This window comes from Thermobia domestica, chromosome 4 (genome assembly GCF_964235325.1).
Source record: "Thermobia domestica chromosome 4, izTheDome1.hap1.1, whole genome shotgun sequence".
NCBI lineage: Eukaryota > Metazoa > Arthropoda > Insecta > Zygentoma > Lepismatidae > Thermobia > Thermobia domestica.
In genome coordinates, this window is record NC_137457.1 from 154624071 (window position 1) to 154640465 (window position 16395).

General features: G+C 34.3%; 1 protein-coding gene across 1 annotated transcript in view; it reads left to right on the forward strand.

Annotated features, from left to right (window-relative positions):
• The window catches only part of LOC145683385 (phospholipid scramblase 2-like), a 1334370-nt gene that overhangs the window by 497943 nt on the left and 820032 nt on the right, over positions 1-16395 (forward strand). Inside the window, exon 4 of the mRNA XM_081754718.1 lies at positions 4039-4092. Coding sequence (XP_081610844.1) covers positions 4039-4092 — 54 coding nt within the window. The remainder of the gene's footprint in view (positions 1-4038; positions 4093-16395) is intronic.

Sequence of the window (16395 nt, forward strand, 5' to 3'; positions counted from 1 at the left end):
AATAATAATAATAATAATAATAATAATAATAATAATAATAATGCAGATGGACATCCACGAAAAACACCTGAACGACTGGCTTTTAATTCAAAATGAAATATCGAAACGAATACAGATGAATTTGTGTATGACTTATTAGCAATAAAACAACACCTACGGTAGAAACCCCAAGTTTCTTTCTGTCCAATAGAGAGTACTGTTCCATTAGATAATCAGTAATATTGGCAATGATAATAATTAGTCGATTTCTTAAAAATCCTTCGTAGAGTTTAATAATTTCCGGATTTATCAGTGTTATTATCTAAGAACTTAAACGATTATTCCGTTCAACTCTTCCCATTCCACGAACGGAAGATCGACGTCACGCTTTCTGAAACAATACATTTTCAAACTATGGATTTTGGTATTGAAACCGAAAGTGCTAGATCTATAAGTTTCCGTTGCAATAAAGCGATAAGGTCGAAATGAAATCTGTCCTCCAGACGCTGAATCATTATGAAACATTGTCTCTATATGCTAAATCTCTTTGCCCAAGGAGATCAGAATTGAAACTGCTACATAAATAGATTTGACATCTTCCAGGTTTGTATAAGTGCAAGCCCTTAAATAAAATTATTATTACCAAACTAAAATCAAATAAAGAGACTACTGTTAGCTATCTATTATCGTGTTCTTTCATGGCAATCGGTGTAGAAAAATAAATATTTCCCCGTTAAGTTTTAGTATAGAAATAAAAATGAGAATATTCTATTTTGACCATAACGAACTACTTCCTAGTATCAATGGAGAAATTGTTATGGCTGATAGTAATTTTCCTGAAAACTAGAACTCCAGATCTTCTTTCAGATTTAGGAAAATCTTATGGATTGTGATATGTATGACGTAAAAAGTGATATGGATTAAGAAGGAATTACATTCTGGATTATAAAAGAAAAATTGCAAGTTTATAGGACTTTTTCTTTTGGGTAAGTTAGAAAGTTATCAATCACTCTCGTTGAAAACATGTAACAAAAGCTTTAAGAAAGAATAGCAGAAAAGTCGATGAAATAAAATTAACTAGTATGATTCGAACCAGAATGAAATGTATTCCATCTCCACAAAATGAACTACTAAACACGCATGACTATTACAAAAACCGCGAAACACTCCTCTAGTTGAACTGATAGATAACGAACTCCTTAAATACCCTTCTTTCTCCAAGGAATTTGTTTGCATTTGCTGAGGTACTATTATGTTCTAAAAATATCATTATGTGAAGTAAAAGAAGCGGAACTGGGACTTACAAACAGCAAACCGCGAACTGTATCCGTAACCGCGAACTTTTCTTCATTACTTTCCCTCTTATTATAAAGAATACATTATTGCCAAGCAGACAATTTTAAGTTACTTCAAGGGAAGAATTTTCTAGCGTATGTATGTTACAAAAAAGTGAACATTATTGTTAGTTCTCATAAGTCTCAAAAAATACATAAGAGTAAAATTCTATTACAGGATAGTAAAATGTTGTTATTATTTTGCAAGAAGAGATTCTAAATTTGATGTCTGGAATTGTGTTTATTAACATTCATAAAACATAAAATTCACATTATATTTTATCATTCACAAATTAACACCCCCATGTTTACAACAATTGTTCTTATTGTTTTAAATGCATATCACATATTTCCACTCTTATGCTTCGAGACTTAACTTGTTTTCCATACAACATTTTAGCCTTTAACTTTTGAGAAACTCCTTGTGCTAATTTTTGTTTTTGTTTTCTATAATATCTATCAAACAAAATATAATATTCAGTTTTCCACCTTTTCAAACGGTTCTTTATAAAATAATTCTTAACATTTTTCATTGAGTTGAGTTGATTTTGAGTTTCCCTGTCCCGTTCGGCAGCAAAGCTACATAAGACGTGGACCTACTGATTAACGTGGATTCCGAACCACTTGAGCTCCTTCCGGGAATCAAACCCTAATATTTTTCATGTACAACAACATGCTGGATAATTCAATGTTTAAAGTAAAGGTCACAGTGTTTCCGAAAATCTTCATTTTTTCGGCTGTTGCTACTGGTAGTATTATTGCAAATTTTCATGATAATTAAATTTAGATTTCGGTGAGTTTGTGCAGTACACCAATCTTATATTTTTGATACCTTTTCAACAATACGAATGCTGCTGTTGTTTGATTGTTTATGAATTAATTGTATACTCAGAATTCTCAAATCCTAGTAATTAAATTCCGTTTTTGTAATAGCAAAGAGTAAAATTTTAGTTATGTATCTACTGCTTCACAACAATGTATCCTAAATGTTTCGTTCATATGTTACTTTCTTCAGCTTTCAGATGATATGATACACGGATTCCTTGGCGTACGTGGAAAGGGAAATTGGAGACATCCAGGAAAAATCATCCAAAAATCACTTTGTTCATATTTGCCCGTACTACTACAGCTCCCCTATTTCATACAACGTCATGACAAATGGCCACCGTCTGGTCGAATGTGGTGCCATCTGAATTGAAATCTAAATTTTAGTTCTAAAACTAGTCATTTCCAGGATATGGCATGTTTTCAAATTAAATAGAATTTAAAATGTTTCATATTTTGTATAACTAGTAGGGGAACGAGTTGTTTTTAAGCTAAATGTGTGTCCACATCAGTTCAGCTCGAAACTCGAAGAATCTCGATTAGGTAAAAATGTAGAGATGACTGATATTCGAACTCTTGATTAAATTAAGAAATTGGGTGAAACTGTAATTATTGTAGTTAATTTGTAGATAAGATATTAATCTTTCTTCCACTTCTTTTTAAAAATCGTTCTCCAATAAAAACCTAAATTATATAACAAATTTATAATTTAAGTTCATGATAACTCAGTTGTAGAGCGTTAACCTTTGGTATGTGGAGTCTCAGGTTTGATCCCGGCCTAAATGAATTTGTGATGGCTAACATCATGCCCGTAATTTTCTCTGGATACTCCGTTTCATGTCACACTCTCATTACATCAAATGGGAACCGGTTGCTCACCTGAAGAGTATCTGGTTCTTAGTTTGGTTCCAGCTTCCACGTTAAATTTCTGGTGGACAAACACGGTGTACGTGTGTTTTCTTGAGGTTCTTTCTTTTCTTCCAATTTATTAAATAATAAATTTCATTTATTTCTCATCATTACCGTCTTCTTTAGCCTAGCTCCATAACTATGGGAAGTAAAACCTAAAGATTTCATTTTACTTTTTCTCATTACATCCAATCTTCAGCCATCATCATCTTGCTTAAGTCATCGTCTCTCTTAGCCTAAAGGACGTAACCGTGAAACCTTAAAGGGGATATATAACTTCGTTCTCAAATTTGCAACTTAAATTACAGTTTCCTTTTTGTGTAGCACATAGATGTTATGCTGTACAATAAAATTATTATAAGCATACAGGAATATAATCATTAAATTTTCACTCCTGTTTGTGATGGAAATTTAAAGGATATGAGTCAAATTTGAAAAAAAATCGTAAAGATTTAGAGTCATAGATAACATTCTCTTTAAGGCACTGCTCGTTCTGTTGAACGGAAATGTAACATTAAAGGAAACTAATTGTAAGAGAACTGACTGGAGTATAAAATTATTCAACTAACATGTTTAGTCGTATAGTAATAATTTTCTTACATTGTTTTAAGACGACTGCAGGTGGAACCAGTTATCCACAATATATTCCACCATGTTACGTCAACATCTCAACAAGCAAAAAATCACTGGAGCAATCACAGGTACTTTTGTAGTTGCTTGTGAAAATACGTTTATATATCCAACATGCGTTATTTTGTGAATGTCATTGGAACAACATGGATGCATTTTTCTTTGACGTAAACAGAGAACTCTATCTATGTTATCTAAGTATCGCTTCATGTTGCAGAGAATTCTATTACTTTGTTTGAGTTTCTTCAGAAGTAACCGAATAAGATTATGCAAGTAGTAACGTTCCATATTTCCAGAATCGTATTGCGAAATTCTTTTGTACTCTTTTTTGATGACATTATGCCTGATTTTAATTTTTCAGATGACGCTGATCCTCCACCACCTCCGGGAATAGTGACATCCGAACCGACTCAAAGTAAGTAACCTAAGGTTGAATATATATATATATATATATATATATATATAGATAGATAGATAGATAGATAGATAGATAGATAGATAGATAGATAGGGTGTAAGAAGAAAGTACGGCAAAGTTTGAGGGGTAGATTCCTTATGGGTACTCAAACACAAAAGTTCATATGACAATATGTCTTGAAATGCATCATTACGGAGTTAGCGCCATAGACCGGCCTAATGGTGTGAAATAGTCACATTCTGGTAACTCCTTAATGTGACACCAATTAAACATCAATAACTCAGACCCTAATTAAGCTAGGAAGATAATTTTAGTAGCAATGTGTTTCTGAAGAATGAAGCATTTCACCAATATGAACTTTGTGAGTGTACCCCGAAGGGAAGGTAATGCCATCTCCAATATCCTGATGATATATATGAGTGTGTGCTTGTGTGCATATAGAACATATAACTTAGAGGTAGAAAATAATTACAAACTAATTGTCAATTAGAAATTTTAAAAAAATCATACTTGAAAGAAAAATTATAATTTAAAAAAATCATTTATGTACGGCTAAAAACAATTGAGGAGCACTTATCTAAAGTGGAAATATTCGTCTCTTTGAACCAGAAAACTATGAATTCTACACCAACATCTTTCGTATTCTATTACTTTTCTGCATATTATGTCTTCCCCTCCTGGGAATGATTTCAGTGTCTTATACCCACATTAATTGTTCAGATGGTAATTTAAACTTTTACTAAATTAGTTTGAACTTCCTTCAGGAGTCCATGTTTCATCGTATGGTCCACTGTATGTTATATGTCTGAGTTAAACTTTACACATATACACACACCTATACACGTATTTGCGTACTTGTTAGCTCCGAGTTGGGAGACCGACTTGTTGGAACCAAATGTGCATAAAAAACAAGAAGAGATACAAAACGAAAGTGAGATCAAAATCCATGAATTTTATTCACATTTGCGGTGGGAAAATACTTATGTTGCTATTTCTGGCAGTTTCTTGGGAAACAGGTGTGTTGCCTTACTATATTTGTTGGATCCTGGTGCCAACATCACCTGCAAGATATAAATTGTACCGGTACCAATAACATATCTGGATGATCTCATGTTACACACACATACACACTATTAACATTCTTCTACAGAATTGCAGGCGTTATGAGGACCTCTACAGTGTTGCAATATTTCAGTTATCTACAGTGTAAAATAATAGCACAAAGTAGAAAAGTACAAGCAGTTTTGAAGAAATAAGTCTACAAGAATTTAAAAATGTGTGAAAAGAAACTACATAGTTGTTTATATTTAAATTATCATATATTCGTCAAGTGAACTTCCTACACCCCTACTTAAATCTGGCAATCACGTTAAACCGTAAGACTATATGTTTGGTCTCCACTTCGCTTTATCGGAGTAGAAGTAGGTATTTAAAACAAGTTCTACCGGGAAAGCAACAACTTATTCGTAAACCGGCGAGAGGTCGTTCAAACTTTGCTATGACCACAACTGCCTGCTGCATTTGTTAATAAACGCTCAGAAGGATATATCTACCTTTTCAATTTACTCTCCCGCCATTCTAACAGTTCCTTTACCTTCTGCGTGACGATGACGTTGTACCATTCTCACGACAGTGAGACTCCTTTTATATCACATTCGTCGATAGAAAGGAAAAGAATAAGAACTGAACTGTTTCGAAAGAAAAATGTTAATACAGAAACATAAGTAGTATATGCTGAGAATGTTAACGCGCAGCTATTTTTTCAGACGTTAGGAAAATTTTGGAATTGCTTTTCGGATAGATGAATCGGACTTTTGATCAGGCTCTTGTACTGACCATACGAATTTAAATGTATTCCACATTTGACACTTTAAGGATCAACTTAATTACATTGAAACATGAACACGCAGTACAAAAATTACACATTAGAAAGATACTGTGACGACTTTGTTTCCACAGTTTGTATGTAATTTCTAGAATTAAAAAATATTCTTGTAATAGCCCTGGTCTTTGTGTAAGATAATTCTTTTGGCCATCATTATTATATTACTGAATGCGTCTCTAACAAGGAAACTTACGGAAGTATAACTCACCAATTTAAATAAAACTTTAAGATTTGTACAACATCGAAAAAGAATCCACATATATTTTTTTTTAAAATTTCGGTTTTGGTACGGGTTTAAGGTTTCTCGATAACTATTTTAACGTTAAGGAAGGTTTCGAAGCACAGACAGAAAACAATCATTTAATATATAAGAACCCAGGGACGTTTTAGGACAGCTGATTCAAAATCTGATGTCAAAATTAGAAAATTCAAAATGGCGGATCCAATATGTTGATTACAGTTAACAAAAGTCTTCTGGTTCGAAATGGTTTGCAGTTAGCCAAGAACACTCATAAGTGGCAGGAGTTATTGGGAGAAGGTTGCAAACCGATTTGAAACCTTCATGTTTGATTAAAGTGAGTTTCTGCGCCTATCACTATTCGGAGTGCTTATTTAAAGTGAGTCCCCTCACCTCTTACTCTTTGTGATGCTTATTGAAAGTGAGTCCCGTCGCTTCTCACTATTAGAGATACTTATTGAAAGTGACTCTCTTGCCTCTCACTACTCGGAGTGCTTATTAAAAGTGAGTCTCCTCGCCTCTCACTAGTTGGGGTGCGTATTTAAGTGATTCATATTTTATTTGAGTCCCGAGTTAAACCTCAAAAGAGTATCTCAAAATAGAAACCATTTCTGAAGGAACAACTGGATTTAGGATCTTGATGTATTCTTCTTTAGTCCCTGGAAAGCATCTTGGGACATTTTTCTGACATTGTCCTTTTCTATAACATAAATTAACGTAATTAACTTAAATAATATAATTAAGATCCAATCATTGATTAATAAATAGATTTTCTTCTCCCACATTTGCAAATATTATTAGGTATCTGTGATACTAAAGCGGTTGTTTGTAATAAAAACCTCCTACGTTTGACAATCCCGTAATATTTTATTTCAAAGATTGTGCATCATGTTGCAATTTGTGCGCAGTTATTGCGGTAATAAGGTGTGCGTTGTGTAATCTATATATATGCATCACACATCTTTTTACGGAATATCATTACTGTAAAACGTTTTTTCAATAAATTCATAATTATAAGAAGTGAGCATATATGAAACTCGGACATATTTACAACCATGCCAAGTTTGATTCAGATCAATGAGTTTGGTTGAATTTGTACTGTATAACTCCCTTTGATCTTTCAGAAAATAATCAATGAAAGACGTAACTATAAATGACGAAAGTTGCGTAAGTAGTTATATAAGCATAGGCATATAGCATATAGCTTAGGCCTAATAACTTATTATGTGTCCCTTATCTTTTATGAGTTCTTAGTCTAGAATGCAAATTTACCTCTTGCTGAAGAATAGTGTTGGGCATTTTTCAGAAGTAACAATAGCATTGAAATTTCCAGTGAACTTCATCAGCTTTATTTTGCGATATTAGCAGTACGGTAATGCAGCGAGTAAAGAGTGTTTTTCCTAGTAAATGTTTAGTGTAAAAAAGCTCGTTAATACAGTCATTTACGGGATTTATCATTGTACTAAAATGTATGTAGTTTCATGAACATGAATTATGAATTTTACAAATACTTGTTGCAAAAACATAATGCATTTACTTCGGTCAAAAAATCTGGCCGGGACAACTACAATTCTGATTCAAGAACTAATGCAGATTGAACATCATCCACACAATTATATGGTAAAATGTTTTCAAATTTACATGTAAAAAGTCCAGCTTTTCACTGAAAAGTCAGTTATTTTCTGAAAGAATGTCCACTGTTCGACAATTTCGATGTAATAATCTTAAAAAAATCATAGAAGAAAGAATGAAATTACAACAAAAATTTCTTCTCTTGTAAGCAATGATGCTCTCTTTTCTTAGGGGAAGGGGGAGGACGACATTCCATATGGTGGTACTTTAGATCTGGCACCCACATTCCCAATATCCTGCGCACGCTAGTGCAAGTTTCCAGTGTATCAGTAAGGTCTGACGCTGATATTAATTATGCAGCAATTCAGGACAGTGGTGACGGAACCGGCTTTGTCTTATCCATCTGTAGACTAGAACAGTGATAGGCAAACTATGGCCCACGGGCCAGATTCCATCGGCTGAAACATTCTATCAGGTCCGCTGTCCTGCCCTTGCCTTACTGTATCCATACATTACCGGGGGGTACAAAATGTGCAGCCAAAACCTACCATATTGACATATGCTTTTATTCTTTCCTTCTTGTGGAACCAGATATATTACCAAAAGGATACCGTCTTCTAAGTTTGTTTCAGGGTTGCCAGTAATGTAGAGGTACGAGTAAGGGACAGGGTGATCTTTCAGAGAGTTCAAGGAGTGCATGCACAAAGATTACCCCCCCAATAAATTATTTTGACAAACACATGTAGTAGCTCTTTCTTCTAAAAGGAAATGAGCTTCACCAACAGGTGCCGTCTATGAATACCAGTTTTAAAGAAAACCGAAGATTGACAAAAATGCAGGAGGAAAGGATAAGGAAATTTAGTTCTCCCTACCTGCTCACGCGGTCATCGGGTCTCTAGTTGGCGTCAAAAGACAGAAACAAAGCTCTTTATTCGATTCACAGCCACAACCCTAAATTCTTCGACCATTTTAGCCAATACGATTCCAGTGTCTAAAGTCAAACTCTCATCAACTCCACGTGGAGTAACACTTCTTTGAGAAACCGTTGTGTATCCATTTGTAATGAGTGACATAAGTTACGAGGGGCAAAAGCCAACGAAGAGAATTATGAAAGTCAGCTCAAATAATTGTCATATTTCTTACCTTCTGCAATATTTACAGATTCATTGAAGCTATGGTGTCTATTACTTCTTGCGTTTCATGCTAATTTTATTTGTCTGATTTTAGAGTAGGAAAATTTCCATAATATTATTGTAAATATATATTTGTTTTGTGGTTTTCATTATTTTGTTTCATTTTCAAGGCGTGTTATTTTTTAAAACATTTCTTTTACCGAGAGTACTTTGTAAAGAAACTGACTTAAAAACAAGAATAGTTATTATTTATTATTTTATTTATCGTACTTTTTATTAATTTTTCTTCTGTTTATCAGCCTGCATTATGTTTTAAATAAATATTTTTCATAATTAGTTAAAATAGATACATATATTTTCCCAAGTTGTAGTTCCTAAAATTACCTGTATGCTTATTCGAAGTGACTGGAAATATCAAGGAATAACCAATGGAAATCATAACACTATTTCACTTTGAAATAAGTATAATAGGCTATCTGATTCTCGTTTTATTGTATTGGATTAGATATCTGAGTTTAGTCTTCCGTTCAGCAGCAAGGCTGTATGAGACGTGGATCAACAGCTTAACGTGGGATCCGAACCACATGAATTCCCGGTGAGAATCGAACCTGGGCCTCCCACTCCAAAGGCGCGTATGCTATACACACGAGGGAGTTATTTCTGGTCTGGTATACACTAACGCATATATATATATATATATGGGTGTGGGTGTGTTATGTATGGACATAATGAAAACAATACACAGCTAGATAGGTATGTAGAGAAGAAATATCCTGGCGATACAAGTAGTTGATGGAGAAATCGTAACAAATTCTTTCAAATTGGAAGCATTTCAAATGTCAATGGAATGGAATAAAAATCACTGATAGTGATCCGTCTTTGAAAAAGACGAAATTCGCTTGGTTAAGTTATGACCCTTAAGCTCCTATTCTACAATTGCTTCAAGTTCGAAAATGTTATTATTCGCTTGTTAACCTTCTTTTTCAACGAATTTAAATAGTTCGTTACTGAATTCTCTATGTCTGTGTGTCTGATATCTGCATCTTTTCTTTTCTTTTTTTTTTTCAATTTTGAGTCGTCCATTCCATAGAGCATCAAAAACTACCTGAAAGAAATGATGACATTTTTTGCGTCACTCTTACCCTTTACAAGATAATGGAAGAAGTTCCGATTTCGGTAGATTTAAGGAGCCATATCTCGGGAACCTTAAGCGATAGTGAGATGGTATTGGTGTTGATCGATACCTAAGAGGTTGGTGAATATTTTAGTACCAAATAGTAACTGATGGCCACTGGTTATATCCTGCATTTTCAGTATATATACTGTGATAAAAATGTGACAGCTCTATATGGCTAATTCAATAGATCCCCTATTCCCGGCGGGAGCTCATGTGGTTCGGATTCCACGTTAATCAGTAGGTCCACGTCTCATATAGCCTCGCTGCTGAAAGGGACGCTAAACTAAAATCAACTCAACTCAATAGATCCCCTAATACGCAGCTATATTTATTTTAGTTTTCAAAAAAGCAGGATATTGAATAATTTATTTCGTGTTTTCATAATTACTAACAAATTTCAGTGAAAATATATATCGTAGCCTAGTGGTGAGCGAATTTTTGTAAGGTGAGTCCAAAGAGAAAACTTTAGGTGGGTATAAGGAACTTCTTGTAATAGTAAAAAATGCTATTAAACTTTGAAAGATTATAAACTAGATGGTGAATACATGAACATCCGAACCAAATAGAATATACTTACATTATTAATATGTATTTATAACAATTAAGGGTTAAAGTGAGGGGGAACGCGGGGATGCCGTCCTCCAACCTTGAAAAAATATGTACGGCGTCCCCCAGTTCCTAAAAAATACAATGGGCAAGGATAAGCAGGGAGACGACGCGACCTCACGCCGCTACCTACCATACCCCTATCTTTTCAGATCCGCTTTTACCCGTAATAACAATTAATACGATTATCAATAACACGCACGGTAAAATAATTTTATAATTAATGTCACGTATTTATGTATTGTTATAACGTATTAAATAATCTTAGTGAGTGTCTCATCATTACAAAACACTCATCCTCTAAAACAATCATTGCAGGTTTGACAACAGCACGCTGATCACTAATTTGTTGCCAAAACTTAGTTCAGCTGGCTCTCTGTATGGTAACTAACTACAGTGAATATAAGTGCTGCCTAATGTAGAGATATGTATCTTTCTTTAACTTACAAATATTTAGACATTTCTGTTAACCGTAGGGACATACGGACGGAATTTATAAATTGGTACGGAAGATAGGGTTTAAATAAAAACTTTGTGAGTGAAAATAAAGTGCAATTAATCCTAATATTGGTAATAGTAATTGTTCAAGGTCGTAGTGTTTCAGACTAGAGATGGAGTGGGTCAGTGTGTAAAGTTTTCTGAGTGAGTCATTGGGTCGTGAGTCAACAGCATGTGACCTACTGAGACCCACCACCCATTATGACCCACTGCGACCCACCACCCACCTGGGCTCACTCTGATCCACCGACTCACTGCATTATAGACAGCATCTTCTGAATACTGGTGAATTTGTCTACGTTTTACTTGCATTGCCTTCATTTCCTTTCCTTTTTCATTGGTTTCTGTTTACTTACTTGAGATGAGTATATCTAAGTGAAAAAATAACTTCAGGCATTTTTGATATTGATATTTGTAATCGTAATAAAAGCAATAGGACTTATACTACTACTTGGCTTTTGAGAAACAGCCTGTGAGTTTTTAGAGGACCTGAATACTGGAAATAATAATTTTTGAGTTACTGTAATATATAAATTATTATAAAAAAAAATTGAATGTAATTATGTCTGCCTAACCATCACGGCCAAATTGGAAAATCAAATGAAATGATTTTTGGTTTAGGTCTTAATCCAACTGGGATAGTATCACATCGCTTTTATTATAAAACATATCCTAAGGGGGTAGTGGAGATCCGATTTTTTTTTACGAAAAAAAAGTATCTGCTACTGATGGGCACGGGAGAGTTTTCTTTGAAACTCGATTCGACTGGAAACAGACATTTTTCAGCTCTACCTTTAAAAATTTCCTGCAACTCAATTCGAATTTTGGTCCGTTTCGAGTCGAGTCAAGCCAAAATGAGCCAATTGCAGCCTAACCCTGTGTGTAGTTCCAAGTACTCTTTTCAAGTACCTACAGAGACAAAATAATTATCAATTATGCTACTCCTACTCGTACTTCTTATATTATTATTATTATTATTATTATTATTATTATTATTATTATTATTATTATTATTATTATTATTATTATTATCATAACAATACCGTGTCTAACCATGAAAGGTAGGCGGTTTGTATCTGAATACTGAAAACTAAATCACTGTAGATCTCGGTCTTCGAAAAGTCTTCAGGTGGCAAGAACGTCGCTCACGAGGTTCTGGGTTTGAGTTCCGGAGGAATAAGTATTCGGACTCGAGCGAAAATTTATTAAAAGTTATACGGCACCGGCCAAAGATGTTCAATATAGGGATGACCTGATCCGGATCTCAGATCTTGATTCTTATCCAAACGCACATCCCACCCAAATTGCAATAAACTTGAATATAAAAAATTCGCCTAAAGTAATTTCACGATGTCCTGACAGTGAATAAGAAAACAGAAAATTAAGACGAATATTGGCAAGTCTGTTTGTCTCCTTCATTCTACACTAAATATCAAATGCTTGCCTTACTATCAAATAATCTGATTTGATCCGGATGAGAGTTCGAATGTCGAATCTAGGTTTTTATATTTGAAACCGGAATACAAAACTCGAATATTTAAAATTCCTCAATACACCTACTTCATTGACAGTTAAGAAAAAATAAACAGTTAAGACAAGTATTGACTAGGTTTTACGTATTTTTATATATTTATCTTGCTCAGTCTGCTCAAAATATCAAATGTATACCTTACAATTAAATTTAATAATTATTTAGTAAATCACAATATGAGCACCGAGAATAAACTATGAATTTTAGTGGCCCATATCTAGATTTGAAATTTCGGATTCATACATATAATCAGGCTGAAAAACAAATATTTGAGATATAGAAACCGAAACAAGTGCTAGTACCAAGATCGTAGCCGTTTGTACATTATCTAGTTAATGCGAGCGGAAGGCAGTTGCACTTATTCCGCATGTACTTTGGGGAACACGAGAAACTAAAAACAGATAAATGTTCTTTTTCAGGGGCAATTCGCGCTTTAACATGACTTTTCATGAGTGTTGTGTGCAAATACGAAAACTGTAATGGCAACTTGTTTGAAATAAATGCCTTTTCTTTTTTAGTAATAAAGCTAAGAACTTTCACATTGAATAAAAATTAGCAAAGCACATTTCACTGATTAGAGCGCTGGTTCTTATGGAAGCTTTCACACTGAACCGAAGATTTCTTCATGTGGGTATCGGATTGCCACAATTCACCTTGCTGAAAGACGTGGTTTATCAGGAGGTCGGCCAAGATTCTTTTGGACTTAGCCTGTAGACTGCTTCTGGTCTCAATTATTCCCATATAACAAGACTAGCCATATATAAAGTTGGTTCGAAATTATTTAAAATATCACTAATTGACCTTAAGAGGAAAATCGCGATTTAAGTATTCGTAAATCACAAGAGATGAACAGTTAAGCGTTAAAATAAATCCGATAATTCCTAATGCAACCTAATGATAGCAATAAAACTCCTTATGTAACAGTTTCAAAGCTAAGATTAACAGTTATGTCCTTGAAGAGGGTTTATGGCAACATAGAATATTATAAATCCAATTATCATAAGTAGTATCTCTGACAGCGCCGCATTTCACATCACCATCGCCCTTCATCCTGACAAGTTGGCAATTCACTTACCCACAATGACTTTTCAGGCGTTTTAAACACATCAATATCTCAGTTTGAGTTTGGGATCATGCTTCGGTGAACCTTGACTATTACCATCAGCAGCTATATAGAGAAACAGAACTTATTTCTGTATTAGATAATGTGGGTAACTATAGCTTTTCGTATATAGAAAACGGAGAGCGTGCATTCGGTGCCCATGGTCATGGGTTCAATTTCCAGAGAGGCAATCTACAATTTCGATATTGACCCAGCATCATGAGGACAATTGGGGAGTTATCTTAAGTAAGACGTGGCGGACTCCAGTCTAGAAAGCCGGCGTTAGGGACCTCGGGTGTCGATGCGTTGACTACACATTCTCAATTTCAACGTAAGCCCGCTGGTAGGAACCAAAGAACTGTCGTGCCAAGAATCTACTTTCCTTTAATTATCATAAATGCCTTCTTTATTATTAAATTTTATCCAATATTTTCTTTTCAACTAGTTTGCGAAACTCAGAGCTAGCTACTTGCTTTCTTTTTAATTCATGTTCGTAGTTAGCACAACTACTCACTAAGGAAAAACAATCTTTTCAATAAAATTCGCCTAGCGTCTTTTGTAGCTCTAAGTTTAGTTATTTTTAGCTTTTTTTTTTAAGTTGAAGGGCGGGTTATCATTTTCCCCTCGCTTTACCTATCTTTTTCTAGTTTTACCTATGTTTTTTTGCGCTGACATTGCGCCTATACGCACGTGCTTAGTGTGTTCGTTTACAAAAGCGGGCCATTTTTCTGCCACTATAGAAAGTAAGAGTGCACTGTATCAGATAAATATTAATTGACGTATGTAAGTGAATATATCTGTGACGAAGTCATAATTACTCAGTTTTTGCATCGTACATAGTTTCCTTATCCTCATTAGTCTCTTCATCCCCGCTTCCTGAATTCCAGTTCTAGTATTCTTTCTTGATGGGGGACTGATGTCTCATGTAGGCTTATTAACTATAACATCAGCAATAAAGAAAGTACGGTTTAATTTGCACTAATTTTAAAACATTACGTTAATTAAATAATAATAATAATACGGAGCGAGCTCAGGCTACTTGTTAGGATTCTTGCTTCGCAATTGGATAATACCGGGTTCGAATTCGGAGACCAGCCATCCTGACTGAGGATTTTCCAGGGTTGTTCCTCAGTTATACTGAGCAAATGCTAGGTTAGTACCTTGATCTAAGGCTCTGGAGACCATCCTTCCATTCATTTTCTAATGTTTTCATCTGTTGATTACTACAGTGTAAAGTGGCCTCTGAGAATGTATCTGGTAGCTTATAGTAAATAAACAATAACGATGTAATATATCTTCACGAAACGTGTGGGTTAATTTAACTACAGCCTTAGAATCCCAATAGATAGCTAAAGTTTGAATTTCCTGACTTTTAAATACTATTTTCATGTAGTTTCAGGTTTCAATTTTCTCTTCTATGTTCCCACCGAGAATTGAACCTGAGATCACATGAACAAATGCGAATATGTTAAATATTTTTGAATACTTTAAGATACAAAACGCTTCAATGATACGATGCATGGATATGCTTAGGTTACGTCCTGCAATGTATGATTAAAATAAGCTAGAGTGTGAAGAAAAAATAAAAGAAATCTTTTTTTACATTTACTCCAACAAACTCCCGAGCTCAGAAGGGCAAACATAAGTTAGGTAATAAAGTCATACAACGAATACAACCATATCACTCTCCTGGAAATTTCGTGTGTATGTTTAAAATTCTACTGTTGTTTCACGCCAACCAGTCTATATTTTTTTGTTGTATATACCTTCGAAGTGAAAGATGTTCATTATTACATTTATTGATGGTTGGACTCTAGTGAGTCAGAAACGACTATTAACAAACAGTTTGTTTTGTCTGGTATTCTTGCGATTAGAAGGTCCTTATATAAAAGATATTTCATTTGTACATGAGAAAAGAAGAAAGTTTATTTTCTAAGAATAAAATAAATATTTTCAATGTGAAACTAACATTAAGTTTCGAAGAGGAGCTGAACAGAACAATTTGTTACTATTTAGATCAGTTTTCAGACAGTTCAATATACTTTGAAATAGGAAGAAGTCAAACTTCGGAACATTTTACTAAAGAGACTTCGAGAGAAAGTACAACATGTAAATATTGCAAGGTTAATATAAAATAAAGAACAAATGTAGCACAAACTTGTTATGGAAACATTTAAAAGCACACCAACCTACTATATTAGTGAATCCGAAAAAAGTTTTGACGAATTTTAGATATTCAATTTTATCATCACAATTTCAGATGTAGGTCTGGATACGAATCAAGATCTGAGATTCGAATTTCAGATCCAGATCCGAGATCCGAATTTCGAATCCGAATCCGGATCCGAAAATTTTTAGCCATACCTAATATAGACGGGGCACATTACGCAAACAAATATTCCCAGACCGAGCTTTAACACGGCGAGACGTGTTTGACATGTAAGTGCTATCAAAATAGTCCAGAAGTTCCAGCTCTTCCTCCAAAGTCACTTGTGTTAATCGATGCACATCTTCTATTGGAAGAAATGCAAATCTGTTTATTTTCTCGCAAAATAGACG